Source organism: Cibotium barometz, chromosome 23, assembly GCF_041138505.1.
Source record: "Cibotium barometz isolate CiBa-2024 chromosome 23, ASM4113850v1, whole genome shotgun sequence".
Classification (NCBI taxonomy): Eukaryota; Viridiplantae; Streptophyta; class Polypodiopsida; order Cyatheales; family Cibotiaceae; genus Cibotium; species Cibotium barometz.
Genome location: NC_141068.1, coordinates 25,913,099 through 25,934,268, shown reverse-complemented (window position 1 = coordinate 25,934,268; position 21,170 = coordinate 25,913,099). Strand labels below are relative to the sequence as shown.

General features: G+C 46.1%; 2 protein-coding genes across 2 annotated transcripts in view; both read left to right on the top strand.

The window, feature by feature from the left end:
• LOC147625792 (Photosystem II reaction center PsbP family protein) overlaps positions 1 to 20,847 on the top strand; it is a 39,076-nt gene extending 18,229 nt beyond the window's left edge. The window contains exons 2-4 of the mRNA XM_086817364.1: positions 20,076 to 20,164; positions 20,301 to 20,456; positions 20,558 to 20,847. Of these exons, the coding sequence (XP_086673490.1) occupies positions 20,076 to 20,164; positions 20,301 to 20,456; positions 20,558 to 20,809 (497 nt within the window). The 3' untranslated portion in view covers positions 20,810 to 20,847. The remainder of the gene's footprint in view (positions 1 to 20,075; positions 20,165 to 20,300; positions 20,457 to 20,557) is intronic.
• On the top strand, positions 2,075 to 4,867 carry LOC147625793 (uncharacterized). The gene is made up of 4 exons (XM_086817354.1): positions 2,075 to 3,478; positions 3,590 to 3,935; positions 4,040 to 4,201; positions 4,307 to 4,867. The coding sequence occupies exons 1-4, from the start codon at positions 2,133 to 2,135 to the stop codon at positions 4,727 to 4,729; spliced, it is 2,277 nt and encodes a 758-aa protein (XP_086673480.1). The 5' UTR covers positions 2,075 to 2,132; the 3' UTR covers positions 4,730 to 4,867.
• Positions 20,848 to 21,170: the final 323 nt, after the last annotated feature.

The following is a 21,170-nucleotide window of genomic DNA, read 5'->3' as shown; positions in this document are numbered from 1 at the left end:
GTCATACAAGCACTTGAGAGTGTTTGGTTGCGTTGCGTACGTGCACATACGCAGGGAAATGCGCACCAAACTTGATCCTAAGTCTCACAAATGCATATTCCTAGGATATGGTGACAGAGGTGAAATGGGGTATAGACTTTGGGATCCCATGAATAGAAAGATCATACGCAGCAATGATGTCATTTTTGATGAAACATGCATGTATAAGGAGCCTGCAAGGCAACAGGAGCCTGGCAGAGTCATCTTTGATGATGATGGACATCATGGACAACAACAAAGGGCTGTAAATCAGCCATTACAGCAGGAAAACCAGCCCTTAAATGGTGCTGAAAATGGTCCAAATGGACAGCCAGATATGGCAGAAGATATCCCTATGGATATACCACAGTTGGAGGAGATACCGGGCATGATTTTTCAGCCTTATGGCATGGAACAGGAGTCACCAATGGGTGATATGCAGGCTGGACAGCAACCTGCAAATGATGGTCATTGGGTACGGAGGTCCACTAGACCCTCCAGAGCCCCTGACAGGTTTGTTCCAGGGGTTGACTACTTGATGCTTACTGACTGTGGGGAGCCCTCATGTTATAAAGAGGCTTTACAGAGGGCAGACAAGGCTCTATGGGAGCGTGCCATGAAGTCAGAGATGGATTCTCTGCATAAAAATGGAACTTGGAAGTTGGTGCATTTGCCTGCAGGCAAGAAGGTTTTGCCATGCAAGTGGGTATACAGGCTCAAAGTTGCATCAGATGCAAAGCCAAGATACAAAGCCAGGTTAGTGGCTAAGGGCTTTAAGCAGGAATATGGTGTGGACTTTGATGAGATCTTCTCTCCAGTGGTCAAAATAACCACACTTAGAGCTGTGTTGGCTTTGGTTGCGCATGATGATCTGGACTTGATTCAGATGGATGTGAAGACTGCTTTTCTTCACGGTGATCTCCATGAGGAGATATATATGCAGCAGCCAGAGGGTTATGCAGTGAGTGGAAAGGAGAAGCTTGTATGCAAGCTGAAAAAGAATCTTTATGGGCTCAAACAGGCACCAAGAGAATGGTATCATAAATTTGATACATTCATGAAATCTCAGAAATTCAGGAGAAGTGACATAGATCACTGCTTGTACACCAAGAAAGCTTTGGATGGCAGTCTCTTGATTCTCATTTTGTATGTTGATGATATGTTGATTGCCGGGAAATCTCGTAAAGAGATGGATGCTTTGAAGCAGAGGCTGCATCAAACCTTTGATATGAAGGATTTGGGTGATGCTAATCACATCTTGGGTATGCGGATACTTCGGGAAAGAAATCAGCATGTGTTGTATTTGTCTCAGAAGGAATACATTGGCAAAGTCTTGCAGAGGTTCAATATGGACGGGGGGAAGAAAGCTAGTACTCCTTTGCCTCCATATGTGAAACTCAGTGCTATGGACAGCCCACAGTCAGATAGAGACAGGGCTGATACCGGAAGTCTACTACCGGTTATGTATTTACATTCACAGGAGGTGCTGTGTCATGGATATCCAGGATGCAGAAGTGCACTGCCTTATCTACTACAGAGGCCGAGTATATTGCAGCCACAGAGGCTTGCAAGGAGGCATTATGGCTATCTCGGTTAGTGGTTGATTTGGGCTATACAGGGGATATTCCATTGTTGCATTGTGATAGTCAGAGTGCCATCCAGTTGGCAAAGAACCCTGTTTTTCATGCAAAGACGAAGCATGTGGATGTGAAGTATCACTTCATCAGAGAGGTGATAGAGAACAAGCAAATTCAGCTTGTTAAGATTCATACGGATGACAACCCGGCTGATCTGTTGACGAAGAGTTTGCCTCCGGAGCGGTTTGCTCATTGCAGACACTTGATGGGCATTGGATGAGGCTATTTTCAGCCTTGATATGGCCTTGTATATTATCATGTACATGCTGATTTTTTCTTTTCCTTTACTTAAGGGCACTTTGCCTTTAAGTGGGAGGTTGTTGGGGTAAAGGCGTTATGCCCACCCTTATAGTGTGTACAAGCCCATAAGTTATAGTACATAGTACACTTAGTACTTTTAATGTACTAAGTGCACTATGTGTACTAGTGCAATATACATGTGTGATAGGGGAGTCACACACTCGCGTCATCAAGCACATGACAGGTATCGGGTGCACCAATCAATGTGGTCCATGTGATAAAATACCACAAGCTGTGAGGGACCAATTGATTGCGGAGAATTGTCCTACAATGGGTGGTGCAAGCAGTGTTAGAGGTGGTGAAAGTACGCAAGATGCTCTCCATGATGCTTTTATTGGAGATGTTACAGGTTCAGGTACAGTAGATGAGGGTGAAAGTCTTTCGGCTTCAGCCCAATCCACCACAGGCAGGAAGAGGGCACGTATTGCTGATGATGAGGACCTCCTGCCACAAGATGCGAGAGGTACAGGGGAGGCATCAAAGCAATCCACTCTGCGTTCTTGTATCTCATCACAAGCTTGGGTAAAAGAGCGGCAAAGGGTGGCAGAAATGGAGATTTGTCGCACTCTTATTGAGTGTAATATATCCTTCAATGTGTTAAGGACAGACCAATGGAAAAGAATGGTGAAAGCAATTGCGCAGGTAGGGCCTACTGAGACATGGACAGGTCTTCAGTATACGAAGATGCGTACATCCATGTTGGATGAGGAGAAGGCCTTGATAGACAAGGCGCTCACACCTGTGAAAGCAGGTTGGCAGGAGTTTGGATGCACTATTATTTCAGATGGGTGGGCAGACATTCGCAAGAGGCACATAATCAATATCCTTGTGTCATCTTGCTTGGGCACCTATTTCTTGCGTGCCGTGGATGCAGGGAGAGCAGGCGACAGGATCACAGGGGAGTTCATTTATGGCCACATTCGACAGGCTATCCTTGAGGTTGGGGAGGACAATGTTGTGCAGGTGGTGACCGACAACGCCTCTAACTGCAAGGCAATGGGTCAAATGGTCGAGGCAGAGTTTCCACATATAGTGTGGACTCCATGTGCTGCCCATTGTCTTGATTTACTTATGGAAGACATTGGGAAGCTTGTTTGGGTGCAGCCCATTGTTGCAGATGCTGTAAAGATCACCACCTTCTTCCGCAAGAAGCATCAGGCTCTTGCCATCTTTCGGAGCCATAGCCCTTTGGATATGGTGAGACCATCCAAGACCAGGTTTGCCTACATGTACTTGGTCTTGGATAGGCTCTACAAGATAAGAGATTCACTATCATCAACAGTTGTGGATCCAAGGTGGCGACAGATGCATAATTCAGAGGATGAGCGTACAAAATACTTGCAGAGGCGGATCCTGGATGATGATTTTTGGCAGCAAGTTCATAGCCTTTCAGTTGCACTTAAGCCCGTGTATGTCCTTCTCCGACTTACAGACATGGAGGGCTCAACTTTGGGGCTGGTCTTTCATTTGTTTATGCAAATGAAAGACCATGTTGCTCAGTGCTCCATGATGACTGCTCAACGGTAAGCAATAGTTCTAATTTCTTCCTCTTTCTTTGATTTTTATGACTTCTCGATTCTCGATTCTCTTAGCACTATAACCTAAGACATGTATGTTCAATCTCTCATTTTCAGCCGAGGTGAGATCCTGGACATTGTAGACAAACGGTGGACATTCATGAGCCGTCCCATCCATGCGATGGCTGCCATGCTCCATCCTCTCTACAGGTCGCCAGAGCTATGGAATAATACTGCTTTGAGCATGAAGCAGTCAGAGTATGTGGGAAGGATGTTCTCAGAGGAGGAGCAACTTCAGATTGATAGAGAGTTCACCACTTACATGAGTGGTATTGGTGCTTCATTTGCGAGACCTGTGTCATTGAGGAAGGAAGCCATGAAATTCCCTTTGACATGGTGGCACTCTTATGGAAGGGTTGGTCTTCCAAACCTTTCACGAGTTGCTCTTCGTGTTCTATCTCAGGTAACTTGTAATTAATCTCTAAAGTATAATCTTCGGAAATGAAGATTGATGTTTTAGCATTGAAAGATTTACAAATTTGCTCGCATTGCACTCATTTTGCACAGGATTGCTCGGCTGGAGCATGTGAGCGGAACTGGAGCTCATACTCCCTTATACACACTAAGATTCGGAATCGCCTTAGTACTTCTCAATTAGAGAAGTTGGTGTATTGCAGAGCTAACATGAGGCTCGTGCGAAGCTACCATGCTTTGGGGTCACCAAAGCAGGTATACATTGAAATTTGGACTCAATAAGAACTTAGAAGTAGAAATTTTTTTGTAGTTCAATGGATGTCCATTGTCCAATATGCAATTTGTGGCATGTTTAAACAGGTTGATCCAACACTACTCAAAATGGTAGATGAACCCAGCCCGGAGCTTGTGGATCGGCAGATTAGAGATGAGCAAGAGGAGATTTTGAGAGCTTTACATAGAGAGCTTGAGAGCGTGGATCGTTGTGTGACCCGCTCACGTGCACGATCTCTCAGCATTCCTCTACGCCCGGCAGCTCCAGATCCAAGCTCTGCGAGACGAGAGAGCATTCGCAGGGGAAAGCTTCCAGTTCGTCGCACCCAGCAGAGGCGTGCAAATGAGGCTGTCGAACTCATTCACACTCAGATTCCCGAGGCACATGATGAGGATGCACTGGAGCTTGTTGCTACTGAGCCAGAGTTCGATGAAGAGGGCAATGGTATCAATGATGGAGGCATGCTCTCTTCAGAAGACTCATCATCTTCATCTGATGATGAGATTTGAGACTCTTGCGTCTAGACTCTAGAGTCTAGACAACTGTGTAGTGTTTCATTGTTTTGCTTTTTGCACTTGTGGACCAGGACATGTGCTGGCAGCTGTAGACATGATATTTGTACTCTCTTTTATTATCTATGACTTTCATGGTTCTTGCTTATATCACTATGATTGTTTAATGTTAACATGAGGTATTGTGTAATGGGCTTGGTAACTGATAATTGATTTAAACTTTAAGTAATGAGGTTCAGTCTCTTTATTTTAAGTATTTTGGTTGCTATGTCTACAAAATATTCAGGTTTCTAGGACTGTTTACAAATGGTACGTAGTGTTTACGTACCTTAAAATTTGTTCCGTACAGAAGTACGTTCCGTACGTACTGATAGCGTACCGTACACTACGTACCTTACCACCTTGGTGGGGGCCCTACAGAGGGTATTTGGGACCCAATACTGTGTCCTCTCATCTCTCCCTCTCTCTCTCTCTCTCTCTCTCTCTCTCTCTCTATTTTCTGCACATCTTCATTCAGTTTTGTGCGTTAATTCCGTCGCGAAAAGAGTGCTGATTTCTGAGCATTGAATTACCGATCTCTCCCGAAGCTTCCGCATGTTACACCACTCTTCTCTCTTAAAGTATAGTGGATTGCATAAACTCACAAGTTTAAAGAAGGCTTTGTTGTGCGTTACGGTGATCTACCTATTACATGCAACACTAAGTTGTGATGCTTATTTTCAAGTACTTTGTTTTGTCAAATCCCTAATTCACAATCTTCAATTTTTGGAGATCTTTGCCGAACTGAGATGGAATTTGTTGCATGCTCTTACTCTTCTACATGAGTGGATAGTTCTTTGTAAAACAGTGAAGTGAGCATACCAACTTTTCCCATGATCCCTTCATGCTATCTGGATAGCCACTAGGTGGTTGGTGGCAGGTGGTAGGTAGACTTGTTGAAAATTGGCATAATCTAGGAAAGGGTGTCGAGTTCGGCAATCTTGTGGTGATGATCACAATCCAAGATGCCTAGGTTGAGGTTTTTGTTGGCTTATAGACAACCAATAGAGCTGACTACGGGAGCTAGGGAGACAGATTGGAGTGTGAACATGGTGGTATCTTTCATCCTTGACTTTGCATGAATGAAGATTGACCCTCCAGTTGACCTAAGGTTTGACCTTGTTGTTCAGAGAAGAATTTGGTCGCTTCAAGGCTAGGTTGTGTGGGAGGGGGGAGGTAAGTTTGCTATTCCTATGATCATGTTTAATGTGGGTTTTATGTGGGGTGTGCTCTGGTGGTATGGGACGCCAGAAACTTCATACCATGTATGATCTCTTGAGGTTTCACGGGTTTCTTATCTAGGATACACTATGCTTTGACATAGTTAACTTCTGGTAACTATGATGAGGTGCGGTGCTAGTTTGTGAGTGAGACTTTTTTGCTTTTTTTGAGCATTAGCATGTCACTCGTATGGGACGCCAGAGTCTTCATTCCATGTATAGTCTCTTGAGGCTTCACGAGTTTCTTATCTAGGGCACACATAGTCGCATGAAAACGTGTTTCTAGAGTGAGAAACCTCGAAACGCAAGAAACGTTTCAGAAACTCTTGATTTTATTGGTTTCTCAAAAAAGAAAAGTGTGTCTCAAAGTTAAAGTTCCTATTTTTTCGAACTTTAGCAATGCAAAATTATATAGAAAAAAATCCGAAACCTTGCGTTTCTTAGCCGAAGGCCGAAACGTTTTACCCCGAAACGTCAAAAACCCCAAAACGTTTTTGGTGACTATGAGGTCCTGGACACACTATGCTTTGGCATAGTTAACTTTTGGTAACTATGATGAGGAGCAGTGCTAGTTTGTGAGTGACATGCTTTTTTGGTTTTTTGAACATTAGCATGTCACTCATGTCAGAATATGCAGCGGAAATGACAACCAAACTTGGGTAGACAAGAGCAAGTAGACTGCAGAAAATAATCAGCACAAGAAACACTGAGAGATAGGTGTGTAAACTCTTCTCTATACACAAGATCCCGAAAAACTGAATGAGAAAGTGGTGGGGGCTGAGGGGCAATATATACATCTCCACATGAGCAGTCGGCCAGCTCCAGAAGGTGCCCACGACTGTGTAAAATATCCACGACTGCTGAAAATAGCAGTCGGCCAGCAACAGATGCCTACTCTTGAGCAAATCACAGAGTGCTCCTGGCATCACCTGGCAGCCCTCCAACCACTAGAAAAAAATGGGAAAAATAGGGAAAAAATACGGGGAGTGTGGAAAAATGATATACGGGCGGGCACACCCACAACAGAGGCCCTGGTGTATACAAATAGACAGGAGATGACTTCTAACACCCCCTCTCAGCGCCTGGCTGTGAAACCAACCCCAGGGAGCTGGAGTGCCGCCTGAGCGTAGCCTGAGGTAGAGACTTCGTGAAGAGGTCCGCCGCCGCATTGTCCTCCGTCGAACAATAAAGTAGCAAGATGTCACCTGCCAAGATCTTCTCACGAACAAAGTGATACTGTATCTCTATATGCTTGGTCCGGGCATGGAAAACCGGATTCCGAGCAATAGCTATACAACTCTGGTTATCACACTGGATGACTGTGGGCTCCCTCTGTGGAAACCCCATCTCGCCTAGCAGCCTCCGCAGCCATACAACCTCACAAGCAGCACCACAAGCAGCCCGATACTCTGCCTCTGTCGAAGAAAGGGCAATAGTTGGCTGCTTCTTGCTGCTCCAAGAAACCGCTCCTGAGTCGAGGGTAAAAGTGTATCCTGAAGTAGACCTCCTCGTGTCTGGATCTCCTCCCCAATCTGAGTCACTCCAACCTTGGAGCTTGACTCCATTCCCTCCTGTGTAAAAGAGTCCCAGATCCTTCGTACTCTGCAGATACCGCAAGATCCGCAATCCTGCGTCCCAATGAGTCTTCAATGGCGTCTGCATAAAAGAGCTCAACAGCCCCACGGAGAAGCTCAAGTCCAATCTGTTCAGCAACCAGATCAATGAACCAACCAACTTCCGGTACTGCGAGGCATCAACTGGCTCACAAGGATCTGTAACGGTTAACTTTGTGTTCGGGTCCATCGGCGAAGTAATAGGCTTGCAGTTCTCCATCCCAAAGGCCTCAAGCAACTCATGAACATACCGCCATAGTAGCAACGGAACGGGAACGGGAACGGAACGAAAGCACCACCAGGGGAACGGGAACGAGAAAAAGGGGGAACGGAAACAGGGAACGACCTAGATAATTCCTAGAAATGACGATAAATCTTAACATACAATGCACATTTATATAACCAAATCAGAGACACACTAAAGTCTAGTGCACCATAATTCGCATGGCTAGATACTAACACTGAACAGATCTCACAAGTCAAAATAAATTAGCCCACATCATACATGACATAAGTGACAAAAAGCACAAAATGTGGCCCACATGGCACAGCCTAGATAAAAGAAACAATCCAAGTCCAAAGTCCAAGCCTCAAGGTGACATGCACATTGCAAATAGTAAGGAGATATCATGCATGGCTACTGCCAGTGATGCCATCAAGGAGACTATCATCTATGTCATCCAAGAAAGCCATATCATCAAGACCAACATCTGCAGCATCCAAATCTTCAATCCCATCCTGACCAGGATCTGCAAGTCCATGTGTCTCCTCATCATCCGAGGACTCCTCATCAAGCAATATAAACTTCTCTGGTTTGGGAGATGCCATATCACCAAGCAAGCGCAAATTAGCACTTACAAAAATCAAGTCATTGACTTGTTTTGTCCCAAATTTGTTCCTCTTCTTGGATGCAACATGGCCGAACACACTCCATAGCTGCTCAATCGGAGAGGAGCTTGCACCTTGAGACAAGATCCTTACTGCCAATGATTGAAGCTGTGGTGTACGAGCCCCATAATCCTCCCACCATAAAGCAGCCCCTATCTTAAACCTATCTCTCTGAGCATCAGCCGATCCAAACCTTCCCAACTTGCTGCGATAAAATCCAAGTTGGTCTTTCACCAACCTTCGTTTATCTGCATCACGAACCTGCCTAGAAAGCACTGTCTCCAAACCATCCATCACCTCATCATCGGCCTCTTGTCCACATCCTTGGAACTCGGGATCCAAGACATACGCTGCAGCATGCATAGGAGAATGATAACCATTCCATCGTGCTTCACATAATTCTCGAACCTCTGCATATTTCTCATCAGACAAGCCCATTTCCCCTATTTTCTCGATCATTCGGTCAGCCCCCTCATAAACCTTGCCAATGCATGGCTCCCGTCCATCTGCAATCCGCATCAAGCGCATGATCGGCTTCATCATAGCATTGATAGTATTGACTTCATCCCAAAATGTGAAGTCTTGTATGGTTCTTGCAACCTCTATGCCGGCTCTTGAGCGAGAAAGTGCCCATCCCATCCACTCATTGCACATCTCTTCTCAAGGTTGGCCAATAAAAGAAAGTCTCCATTGCTTTTATCGTGGCGTCAATACCTCTATGACCTGCATACGGTGGAGCATGACTTTCAATCATAACCTTGAGGCGCAATGGCCTGGTAACACACAGTCTGCCATGCATCAATAAAAACCCATCTCTGAGAGTATAATGCTCATGCCGCTGACCTTCAGACATCTGATCATACAACCTTTCAAAGTCCTCATCATGGGCATACTGCTCTTTCATTTCATCAAGCTCATGATGATAAGCAAGTGAAACTGCTGAGACCTGTGGCTTGCGTGACAAAGCATCTGCCCCTACATTCTTTTTGCCTTCCACATGCACAATCTGGAAGTGAAACATAGACAAAAAGTTTGCCCATCGCATATGCTTCTCTGAAAGCTTAGTTTGTGTGAGGAAATAACACAAGGTCTGAGGATCTGTCTGCACAGTGAAATCAGCCCCAAGCAAATAGTGTTTCCATGTAGAAAGAGCATGAATTACAACCAACATCTCTTTCTCATAAACCTGTAAATGCTTCTCGGCATCTTGCAATATTCTACTCTCATAGGCTATCACATGTCCCTCCTACATGAGAACTGCCCCAATGCTACTTCCACATGCATCACATGGGACAACAAAAGCCTTTCGGAGGTCCGGTAACACCAATACTGGATCCGAAGTAAGCTTTTCTTTAAGCTTTTTGAAGGCTGTAATTTCCCGATCAGCCCATCTAAACAGAGTTGCCTTCTTTGTTAAGGCATGAAGGGGCGAAGCAATTTCAGCAAAATACCGTATGTACCGCTTGTAATAGGAACACAATCCTAGAAAGCTGCGTACATCATGCACGGTCCTCAAATTTGGCCAGTTAAGAATTGCTTCCACCTTCGCTGGATCCATACGGACTCCATGCTTAGACACAATATGTCCCAAGAAATGTATCTCTTGCAAAAAGAACTCACTCTTCTTGCCATTAATAACCAGCCTATGGTTCCTGAGTTCTGCAAACACAATGGCCAAATGCCTTCTATGCTCTTCCTCAGTTTGTGAATGCACAATCATATCATCAAAGAATGTGCCCACAAATGCTCTATGAGGCCGAAAAATCCTATCCATCATTCTGTTAAATGTGACAGGTGCATTTGTCAAACCAAAGGGCATAACCAAGAACTCATACAACCCAAACGTGGTTCGAAATCTTGTCTTATGCACATCTTCGGGTCTAATACGTATCTGATGATACCCGCTTTTCAAGTCAATACGACTAAAGACTGTGGAGTCCTGTAAGCGGTCCAAAATGTCATCGATCCTCGGTATGGGGAATCGATTCTTGATGGTATTCTTGTTCAGCGCCCTGTAGTCAATACACATGCGCCAAGAACCATCCTTCTTTTGCACTAAGAGTACAGGTGAGCAAAAGGGTGATGAGCTAGGGTGTATCAACCCTTTAGTCAAAAGCTCCTGTACTTGACTCATAATTTCTTCTTGTTGGGCTTCACTAACACAGTACGTTTGGTGGAGTACTACAAGGAATTAGATCAATGGCATGATCTTCTGGCCTCTCCGGAGGAAGTTTCCCCGACAACGACTCGGAAAAACAATCTTGGAACCCACATAAGAAATCAGACCTGTCCTTATCTAACATAGACAAATTAGACTTAGACTCATCATCTTGTGCATCCTTTACATAAATCAAGTACGTGGAAAGATGCTTTTTCATTACTGATGAAATTGCGGAAGCTGATACAATAGGAACAGATTCCCCTTTAAGTTTTACATCCAAAACATATTCTTTCCCTCTATGAGTCAGAGTGATTTTCCTATTGTATGTATCCACCACCGCATGTACTCTGTGGCACCATGGCATACCCAACAAAACATCACAGTCATCAAGTGGCATGATGAAAAACTCTTCGCTGTCCACATAACCCTGCAAATGAATTCTGAGCTTCCCAATGATAGGAGTAACGGGTTCTACATACCCTGGACAAGCCATGTTAGCCTCATATAACGGCCACATCTCCTTTGCACGAATTCCCAATCGGCCAGCCAAATCCGGTGAAATAAAGTTGGCTCTAGCACCTGTGTCAAAGAATATCAAGGCATTTTGATCTCTCACTTTGTCCCATGCTCTTCACAACTCTGTCTCTTCACCACCTGGCTGTTCCCCAACAAGATCAGGAACTAACCCTGCAGAAGGTTTTGGTTTCTTTGACTTGGGCTCTCCTTTATTGTCAGAGTCTTTTTGGGACTTTCTCTTGGGACAATTAAAAGACATATGTCCCTCTTCTGTACAGTAAAAACATTTCCGAGCATCTCTCAAAGCCTGTCTTTCCTCAGAAGTTCTCTTGGGCATTGGCAACTTCTTATACCGCGTCTCTGAAGACCCTTTAGCATCACGTGAAGCATGCCCAGATTTTTCAGCTTTCTTGCTCGAATCTTACTGCCTTTAAATCCAGATGAACCTCCAGTGAGTAACGCATTAGCTGTCATAGCATTCTCTATCATCTGTGACATGTTCGTTACAGGAGTCTTGATATAATAGTCACGCACCTCTTTGGGCAGCCCACAACAATACTTCTCTACCTGCTCAGACAAAGGCACTGCACGGTAAGAAGTAACTGGGAGTAAAGCTTCCCAAAACTTCTTGTTATAATCTTCCAAATTTTCACACTTTGAAGCATCCAACTTGTGCCATGCAGTCATAACATCCACCTCAAATGTAGATGTGAGCCATACGGAAGAGAACACCTGTTTAAATTGCACCCAAGTAGTTGGTGCTATGCCCTGCAGAAGAAGAGTAGACCACCACTGCAATGCATTGCCTTTGAGAAAAGTCGCAGCTTTTCTCACCTTTGAGGACTCCGTGTAATTACCCCCAGAAAAAGCAGCATCAAACTGCTGTAAAAAGGTAAGTGTCTTTAATTTATCTTTGGCTCCACTGAATGTATAAAATTTCACAGCAGCTTCCCCTTCCTTATAATCCTTCGCCTTTCCCATAGGCGTTAGATTATCATATGGAAGTGGCTTCGCAAGATTGCTGCCTCCAACATTCATGCCCATCATAGGTCAACATTACCCATTCCCACACTTGGCATGCCATACATTCCAGCCATGTTTCCAAACATACCAGGCTGCATACCGGGCTGCATGCCACCATACATATTTGCTTGCATTCCAGGTTGCATGCTCCCAAACATGTTTCCTTGCATACCGGACTGCATTCCACCATACATATTCCCCTGCATTCCAGGCTGAAAATTAGCTCCAAAAGGCCCTGGCAAACCCATGCCTCCCTGAGGATAACCCTCAGTCATAGATTGGAACACCGAGCCACCACCAAAATAACCTGGATGCATAGTCTGCTGAGGAATAGATGGCTGTCCAAAGAAGGAACTCTGAGAGTTAGCACCAAAAGCCTGTTGCATGTTCGGAAACTGTCCAAAAGATGGATCCTGTGGAAAGGCACCACTATGACCTTGAGGAAGGTTCTTAGAACGAACCTTCTTCTTCTTCTTTTCAGGCTCTGTACGGGATCTCATAAATTCAGCAAACTTCTCACTTTGTGTGAGCTGCATAAACACATCCATAACACCGGCCAAACGATTTTTAAACTGAGCATCATCTTCCTCCTTATTAGGCACATCTTCTGGCTATGTTACATCCTCATATTGCTCAACATCTGAAGCCTGTTCTCCTGCAAGAATATCCTCAAATTCATTTCTCTCAGGAGAGGTCTCTTGTGTTAGAAGTCATCTCCTGTCTATTTGTATACACCAGGGCCTCTGTTGTGGGTGTGCCCGCCCGTATATCATTTTTCCACACTCCCCGTATTTTTTCCCTATTTTTCCCATTTTTTCCTTGTGGCTGGAGGGCTGCCAGGTGATGCCAGGACCACTCTGAGGCTGGCCGACTGCATCTGTAGCAGTCGTGGGCTATCTGAGTGCTGGCCGACTTGTTCTGTGCAGATGTGGGGCACCAGATGCTGGCCGACTGCTGTTTTTCAGCAGTCGTGGACATTTTGTCAGTCGTGGGCCTCTTCCAGAGCTGGCCGACTGCCCTCATGGGCTTGTATATATTCCCCCCCATCCTCCTCCACTTTCTCATTCAGTTATCTCCGGGATCTTGTGTATAGAGAAGAGTTTACACACATCTCTCAGTGTTTCTTGTGCTAATTATTTTCTGCAGTCTACTTGCTCTTGTCTACCCAAGTTTGGATATCATTTCCGCTGCATATTCTGACATGGTATCAGAGCCCTAGGCTCTAGCAGATCTTGGGCGTTTTTCTGAGCAAGAGGGGGAGCAACAGGTTGCTGATCGGTGGACTGTTTCGGGCTGAACGGGAAGTGAAGGTGCAAGAGGAAGGCGGGCAGAGGGGCTGGACAGCCACTTGCATATATTCTGATTTTCAGATTTTTTCCCACCCACCCACCCTTTCAGGTTACTCTCCGAGATGGCGGATTTACTCAAGATGGCAGAGAAGCACGTGAAGATTCCGACTCTTCCCACGTTCCCAGTGGATCGGCAGTTGGACGGGTCCAATTATGGCATCTGGAAGGTCATGATGGAGTCAGTTCTGGAGTCATATGATCTTGCTGATTTTATTATCAAAGGGGTGCCAAGGCCGGAAGCTGAGGAAGGGGAGGTTTTATCAGCGAGGAAGGACCGAGAGGCACAGGCACAAATGTGGGACCGTGTCAACGCCAGGGTCCGGTCATTTATATTCCTCAATTGCACACCACAGGTGATCAACCATGTGAAGCACATGACGCTGGCGAGAGGCATATGGGAGCACTTGGCTTCTTTGTACAACAGGGTGTCACCCATGAAGCGGATATCCTTGGAAGTGCAGATGCGGGTTATGAACCCTGCAAAGTCTTCGACGATGCGGGAACACATTAACAAGCTGCAGGCCCTTCAGCAGGAAGTCCTTCAAGCTGGGAAAGAGATATCGTCCGAAGATATGGCCATCACGTTACTTTCTCACTTGCCTGGTCAGTATTCCGCTTTCTATTCCTCGTTGATCACGAGTGGCAGGCTCAGCACCATTACTTGGGAGGAGCTTGTGCCAATGGTCTTGGACCAGGAGGAACGTTTCACGAACCCTCCTCACGGCGGAGGTTCGGAGGCCTTAACTGGCCAATGGTCGAAAGGCCGTAATACCAACAAGGGCAAAGGGAAGGCTTCACCAGATAAGTCTTCCGAGAAGAAGCTTGATCCAGAACGAGAGAAGCTGAAGGCCGAAAGATCTTGTAATGATTGTGGCGAGAAAGGCCACTACTGGAGGAAGTGCCCTAAGCGGACAGGGAAGAGTGCTGAGTCCTCAGCCTCAGCTGCGAAAACTCCGGCATTTGTGCACTTGGAGATGGTGGACTCCGATGATTCATTGTCTTCGAGCGAGGAGGCAGTTGGCTTCACCGCAAAGGATACTCGGGAATGGATTCTCGACAGTGGTGCTTCCAGGCACATGACTCCATCCCGTGACTTCTTCCTGGATCTGAAGCGGCAGTCAGGTCGTATCTTTATTGGTGATAACTCCACTATTCCGATTCATAGTGAGGGCCGGATGGAGATCATTCCCGACGGCAAGGGGGGCAAGCATGCTTCCCGTGTTCTTTACGTCCCTGCTCTAGGCTTTCATCTTTTGTCAGTGCATGAGGTATGCAAGACTGGCTTTCGGGTGGAATTTGAGGAGCATTCAGTTGCTCTAAGGGACCGTGAGACAGGCAAAGTTGTTTGGGAAGGCGGTGTGGAGAACGGTATCTACAAACTCTCTGCACTCTCCTCACTGACAGGCTCTCAGGTCGGAGACTTGTGGCAGTTTCGTTTTGGCCACTTGAATGTGGATGCTTTGCGGCGCGCCTTCCGGGACCAGATGGTGGTTGGCTTGCGAGATGTTGGTAGTAGGCAAGGACGCTGCAGTTCTTGCATACGTGGTAAGCAGCACAGGGAATCCTTTCCGAAGCAGGCTTCCAGGCGGGCTTCGAAACCTTTGGAGTTGATTCACACTGACTTGTGTGGACCGCCTTCGGAGAATGGAGTTGTTGAACGTAAGAACAGGACTGTGGTGGAGATGGCGAGGACCATGCTGGAGCATCGAGATCTTCCTCGTCCACTGTGGGGTGAGGCTGTGGCGACAGCTGTCCATACCATTAACCGCTCTCCGACGACTTCTGTACCCCATATGACTCCATTTGAGGCATATTTTGGCAGGAAACCCGATGTCTCGCACTTCCGTGTCTTTGGGAGTGACGCGTATGTACATATTCCGAAGAAGCAGAGGGGGAAGCTTGACTCCAAGTCCCGCAAGCTGGTATTTGTGGGGTATAACTCTCTTTCCAAGGGATACAGGTTGTATGATCCAGAGAGGAACGAGATTGTAGTCAGCCGGGATGTGGTCTTTGACGAGCATGTTCCAGCATCCACTGTCAAGGAGCCGCCACTTCTTGGAGATCCAGAGTCTGATGATGATTCCCAGTCTACCACTCCAGATGATCCACCTCAGTCATCACAGGAGGTTGAGCCCGCAGCTGGAGTTGAGCCCCCGCGACCACAGGAGGCTCCACGATCTGTTTGAGTACCTAGGTGGTTGATGGACACCCTTCGGGAGTCAGGTGTCACGGAGCTACCCTCCGAATGGACCACAGAGGACGGCCCTCGAAGATCACATCGAGTTTGAGATAAAAGCAACACGGCGGAGCTTCTTCAGGTGAACTATGCTCTTATGTCTCGTATCATGCGGGATAAAGAGCCCACTTCCGTAAAGGAAGCCCTTTCACAGGATACTTGGAGGGAAGCCATGCAGGTGGAACTTGACGCCATCGAGAAGAACAACACTTGGGAGTTGGTACCGAGGCCGTCGAAGCGGTCAGTCATTGGTGTCAAATGGGTCTTTAAGACCAAGTACGCGGCTGATGGGTCGGTGGACAAACACAAAGCCAGGCTCGTGGCTAAGGGTTATGCTCAGCGGCCAGGCATCGACTACGAGGATACCTTTGCACCGACAGCGCGGATGACCACGATTCGGACCGTTCTTGCCCTTGCTTCTTCTCAGAGGTGGCCCGTGTACCAGATGGATGTAAAATCGGCTTTCCTTAATGGTGACCTGCAGGAGGAGGTGTACGTTGAGCAGCCTCCAGGCTTCATTGTTCCAGGATCGGAAGGGATGGTTTACAGGTTACGTAAGGCCTTGTATGGTCTTAAGCAGGCTCCGCGGGCTTGGAATCAGAAGATTGATTCCTTCTTTATTCGGACTGGATTCCAGAGATCGGTTGCAGATCCGAACCTGTATCTCTTTCGGGAACGCGGCATGGTCACACTCATCATCCGTTATGTGGATGATCTCATTCTCACCGGCGGTCATGTGGAGCACATTGGAGTGACGAAGGCTGCCTTGTCAAAGGAGTTTGAGATGACCGACTTAGGCTTACTCCACTTCTTCTTGGGATTGGAGATCTGGCAGACCCAGAGGGGGTTTTTCGTCTCTCAGCAGCGGTATGTTCATGAGTTGCTTGAGGCCTTTGGGATGGAGAACTACAAGCCTATTACTTCGCCGATGGACCCGAACACAAAGTTAACTGTTACAGATCCTTGTGAGCCAGTTGATGCCTCGCAGTACCGGAAGTTGGTTGGTTCATTGATCTGGTTGCTGAACACCAGATTGGACTTGAGCTTCTCCGTGTGGCTGTTGAGCTCTTTTATGCAGACGCCATTGAAGACTCATTGGGACGCAGGATTGCGGATCTTGCGGTATCTGCAGAGTACGAAGGATCTGGGACTCTTTTACACAGGAGGGAATGGAGTCAAGCTCCAAGGATGGAGTGACTCAGATTGGGGAGGAGATCCAGACACGAGGAGATCTACTTCAGGATACACTTTTACCCTCGGCTCAGGAGCGGTTTCTTGGAGCAGCAAGAAGCAGCCGACTATTGCTCTTTCTTCGACAGAGGCAGAGTATCGGGCTGCTTGTGGTGCTGCTTGTGAGGTTGTATGGGTGCGGAGGCTGCTTGGCGAGATGGGGTTTCCACAGAGGGAGCCCACAGTCATCCAGTGTGATAACCAGAGTTGTATAGCTATTGCTCGGAACCCGGTTTTCCATGCCCGGACCAAGCATATAGAGATACAGTATCACTTTGTTCGTGAGAAGATCTTGGCGGGTGACATCTTGCTACTTTATTGTTCGACGGAGGACAATGCGGCGGACCTCTTCACGAAGTCTCTACCTCAGGCTACGCTCAGGCGGCACTCCAGCTCCCTGGGGTTGGTTTCACAGCCAGGAGCTGAGAGGGGGTGTTAGAAGTCATCTCCTGTCTATTTGTATACACCAGGGCCTCTGTTGTGGGTGTGCCCGCCCGTATATCATTTTTCCACACTCCCCGTATTTTTTCCCTATTTTTCCCATTTTTTCCTAGTGGCTGGAGGGCTGCCAGGTGATGCCAGGACCACTCTGAGGCTGGCCGACTGCATCTGTAGCAGTCGTGGGCTATCTGAGTGCTGGCCGACTTGTTTTGTGCAGATGTGGGGCACCAGATGCTGGCCGACTGCTGTTTTTCAGCAGTCGTGGACATTTTGTCAGTCGTGGGCCTCTTCCAGAGCTGGCCGACTGCCCTCATGGGCTTGTATATATTCCCCCCCATCCTCCTCCACTTTCTCATTCAGTTATCTCCGGGATCTTGTGTATAGAGAAGAGTTTACACACATCTCTCAGTGTTTCTTGTGCTGATTATTTTCTGCAGTCTACTTGCTCTTGTCTACCCAAGTTTGGATATCATTTCCGCTGCATATTCTGACATCTTGCTCTTCCTCTTCATGATAAAAGTACTCGTCTTCTGTATCAGACATGTTGCTGAATTTTTCAGCGATGACTTTCCGCGAGTCAACCACGAACTCACCCCCTTAAGAAAGTTGATGATAGGTCCCGGCAACGGAACCTTGAAACCGGCCTCTGGTAGAAACCAAAGTGCGGTAGACTAGCAGTCCCTTCGACTTGTAGTCCAGATATAAAAACAAATTTGATTGGAGCTAGAGTGCCCCAATTCTGAAATAAAACCGACACCTGTTGGTCCCAAAGCTTGGCGCCCCTTTCGTTATTTTTTAATTCAAATTCAAAATGATGTAAAGCTGAGTACAACAAGACCAGCCAGGAGAATACACTTGTATGTCCAATCTGGCAGCCCACAAGACCTCTTAGCACAGAGGATTCACACACAGATCTGTGTCCCACAAAATCAACACTCTGTGCTTCCCTCCGATCAGCCAAGACCATTCAGCAGGACAGCCTTGAGCACACATCTGGCATATCTCATGTAAATATTTCCACAACTCAGCACAAACATACATCCACTGTCCAGTCTCTGTTTCCACCCTTTCAATCTGCCATACCCCTCCTCTCACAAGGGGCCAGATAGCACAACTCTGCAACAGACATAAGCCAATGGAAAGAAAGATAGATGAACAAGTTCAGAGCTTACCAAATCAGCACGTGGTTGTGCACTCGCGAGGCCAATTGTACCAGTCTGTGCATGCCAGAGACTGACTGTACTTTTCCTCTTGCAACCACCTGACTTTTGCACCAAATATACTCTGATAGAACACCCCTGCAGCTGTTCGTACAATCTGTACGTTCAACTACTGCTTGCGTTAGAAGAATCTGCAGCAACTGAACTGTCTGTGTCAGAAAGCTGCTACTATACTGTCCTGCACAGTATCCGCTTGCTCCAGCTAGCAGCGACCGTACTGTTCTGTACAGTATCCACCTGCAGCCCCTATTCCGTATAGGTCAGAACCTGCCAGCAGCCGCCTGAATCTGCAACTGCCTGCTCCGCCTGTTCTCTGATCGCCGGCGCCGCCTGCAACCACAGCCGTCGCCTGCCCTATACGGCCTGTACTGGCCACGTGGACTTTACGGCCTGGTCTGCTCACAGCAATTTCAGCAATCCACCACTATGCAGCAGTCGACTTCCTCCCTTCTTCTCCACGCTTCAGACTTGCACGTAGGTTGCACGCCTCCCAAAAAGAGAGAGAGAGAGAGAGATGAGAGAGGCATGCAACTCCAAAAGTGGAGTGGCCTCTCTCCAAAAATGTCCTAGGGCCCCAACTTTAATAAACATTAAAGTTCCCTAGGGGCCACTAAGGCCTAGGGGCAACCATAAACAAAACATTAAAATATTAATGTTCTAGTTCCCCCCTTCACACCTGGAGATGTCCATACATCATTCTCTCTGTCCGGGCACCCCAAATGTGAAACATTTAATATTTTTGCTCAGCAACCACCGTGCCCACACTTGTGCTGTTCCATTTTCTCAGGGTCATGACATTGGGTCTATAAAACCTTGTTAGGGTTTGGGTTCTAGGTAAGATGATCCTTGGGCGTGCTCTATGGAGACGTTATACCTTATGTACCAACCGCATTCAACATCATCCGTGGCTGCTTGGAGTGCCACAAGGGCAACTCCAGGGCTATGCTAGAAAGGAGGGCACATTTTGTGCATGGAGCCTCGTGCTGTTTTAATCTTGAAGTGAGAATGTGATCAGTTGGCACTACATACTTCAGTGTGTTTCTTTCCCCCACCCCTGCATATGTACCTCCCTTGAACAGCAGCTAGCAATGTAGGAAGTCTCCCCCTACTCTTAGACTTCAACCTTGTTAGAGGGATTATATTTGTCTTTTTAAATATACATTTACTTCACTAATGGAAGGATCTGTTTTCTTAAAATGTGTGCTTACATCTCGTGATGTGTTGAGTCAACAATGAACACGTGTGCTTTCTTGATTTTTGATAGAGTTTGTTCTTATTCCTAGACCATAAGAGAAACAGTAAGTTTCAATTTCTTGGCCTCCTTGATAATGAGAATTTGGGTGCTTCTTGTCAATGTCTTATCTCAATTGGGATTGGAGTGACAGTGTTAAGGAATTGTGAAGGCAGATGCGAAAAGGCAAGCTCCCTTGAACTTGGAGTTTTACATTGATGAAATGGAAGGCTTCACCTTGATGAAACCTGCTCAATGGAACAAGGTGAGCTAACATACCAAAATTTTCAGTAATATCATGTAGTTGCTCTTACATTTATCATTTCATTAGTTTCATCTATTGTTTTTGGCCTTCAATTTACCTCAGTTCTCTCTGTGGTTTTCTGCCTTTACTTGCGAAGATAGACAAGGCCGGAGCAACCGTTCTTTTCGAGGACCCTCAATCTAAGGGTAATAACATAGGCGTGGTGGTCAATCCCGTCCGAATCTCATCTCTCCGGGAGTTCGGGACTGTAGATGTTGTGGCAGACAAGCTTTTACAAGCTGAAAGGAAGAAGGTATGTTGTTCTAATTTTCATCTATTTGATTTTTTTGCATTTCTTAAGTTGAAGCCTTTTTCATTTGTAATCTTAAATATGGTCTAATGTGTATGCTGCAGCCTAGCACTAATGATGTGCAGCTGATCAAGGTAAATGAGCGGCAAGTGCATGGAGGGGTACCTTTGTATCAACTCGAATACAAGCTAGACAGTTCACGGGGGGTCAAACGCATTTTATCAGCTGTAACTGTGGCTTCAAAGAAACTGTACATCTTGAATGTTGCCTTCGCTGACAGTTTGGAGTACCCACTTCTACCAGATACTGCTTTAGTACTGGATCAGATATTGAATTCTTTTGATCTCTTGAATTGAAGCATTGCAAATGGAAGTAAAGAAGGAATTGAATTGAATCATAAAAGAAACTGTCGTCAAGCTTAACTTTAGTCATTAAAAGTTTTGTTTTTGCTAATTAGTTATTAAAAATTTATTTAGCTTGTTTGTTAGAAATTCTTTTGTTGTGGTTCAATAAAGAATTTGTTTGTGTGTATGTGGGTGCATGTGATTTAGTTATGTATTTGTCTATCCTTGCAAGTTATTATTACTATTATTATATTATTTTTTTCTCGGGTGTCTCTATTAAGCTTTTTTTTTTTAATTTAAATATAAAATTTTGTTTGTTTTTGGTGATTCTTTTCTTTCTTTTAAAATTATTCATAAGTTCAGATTCATCTGG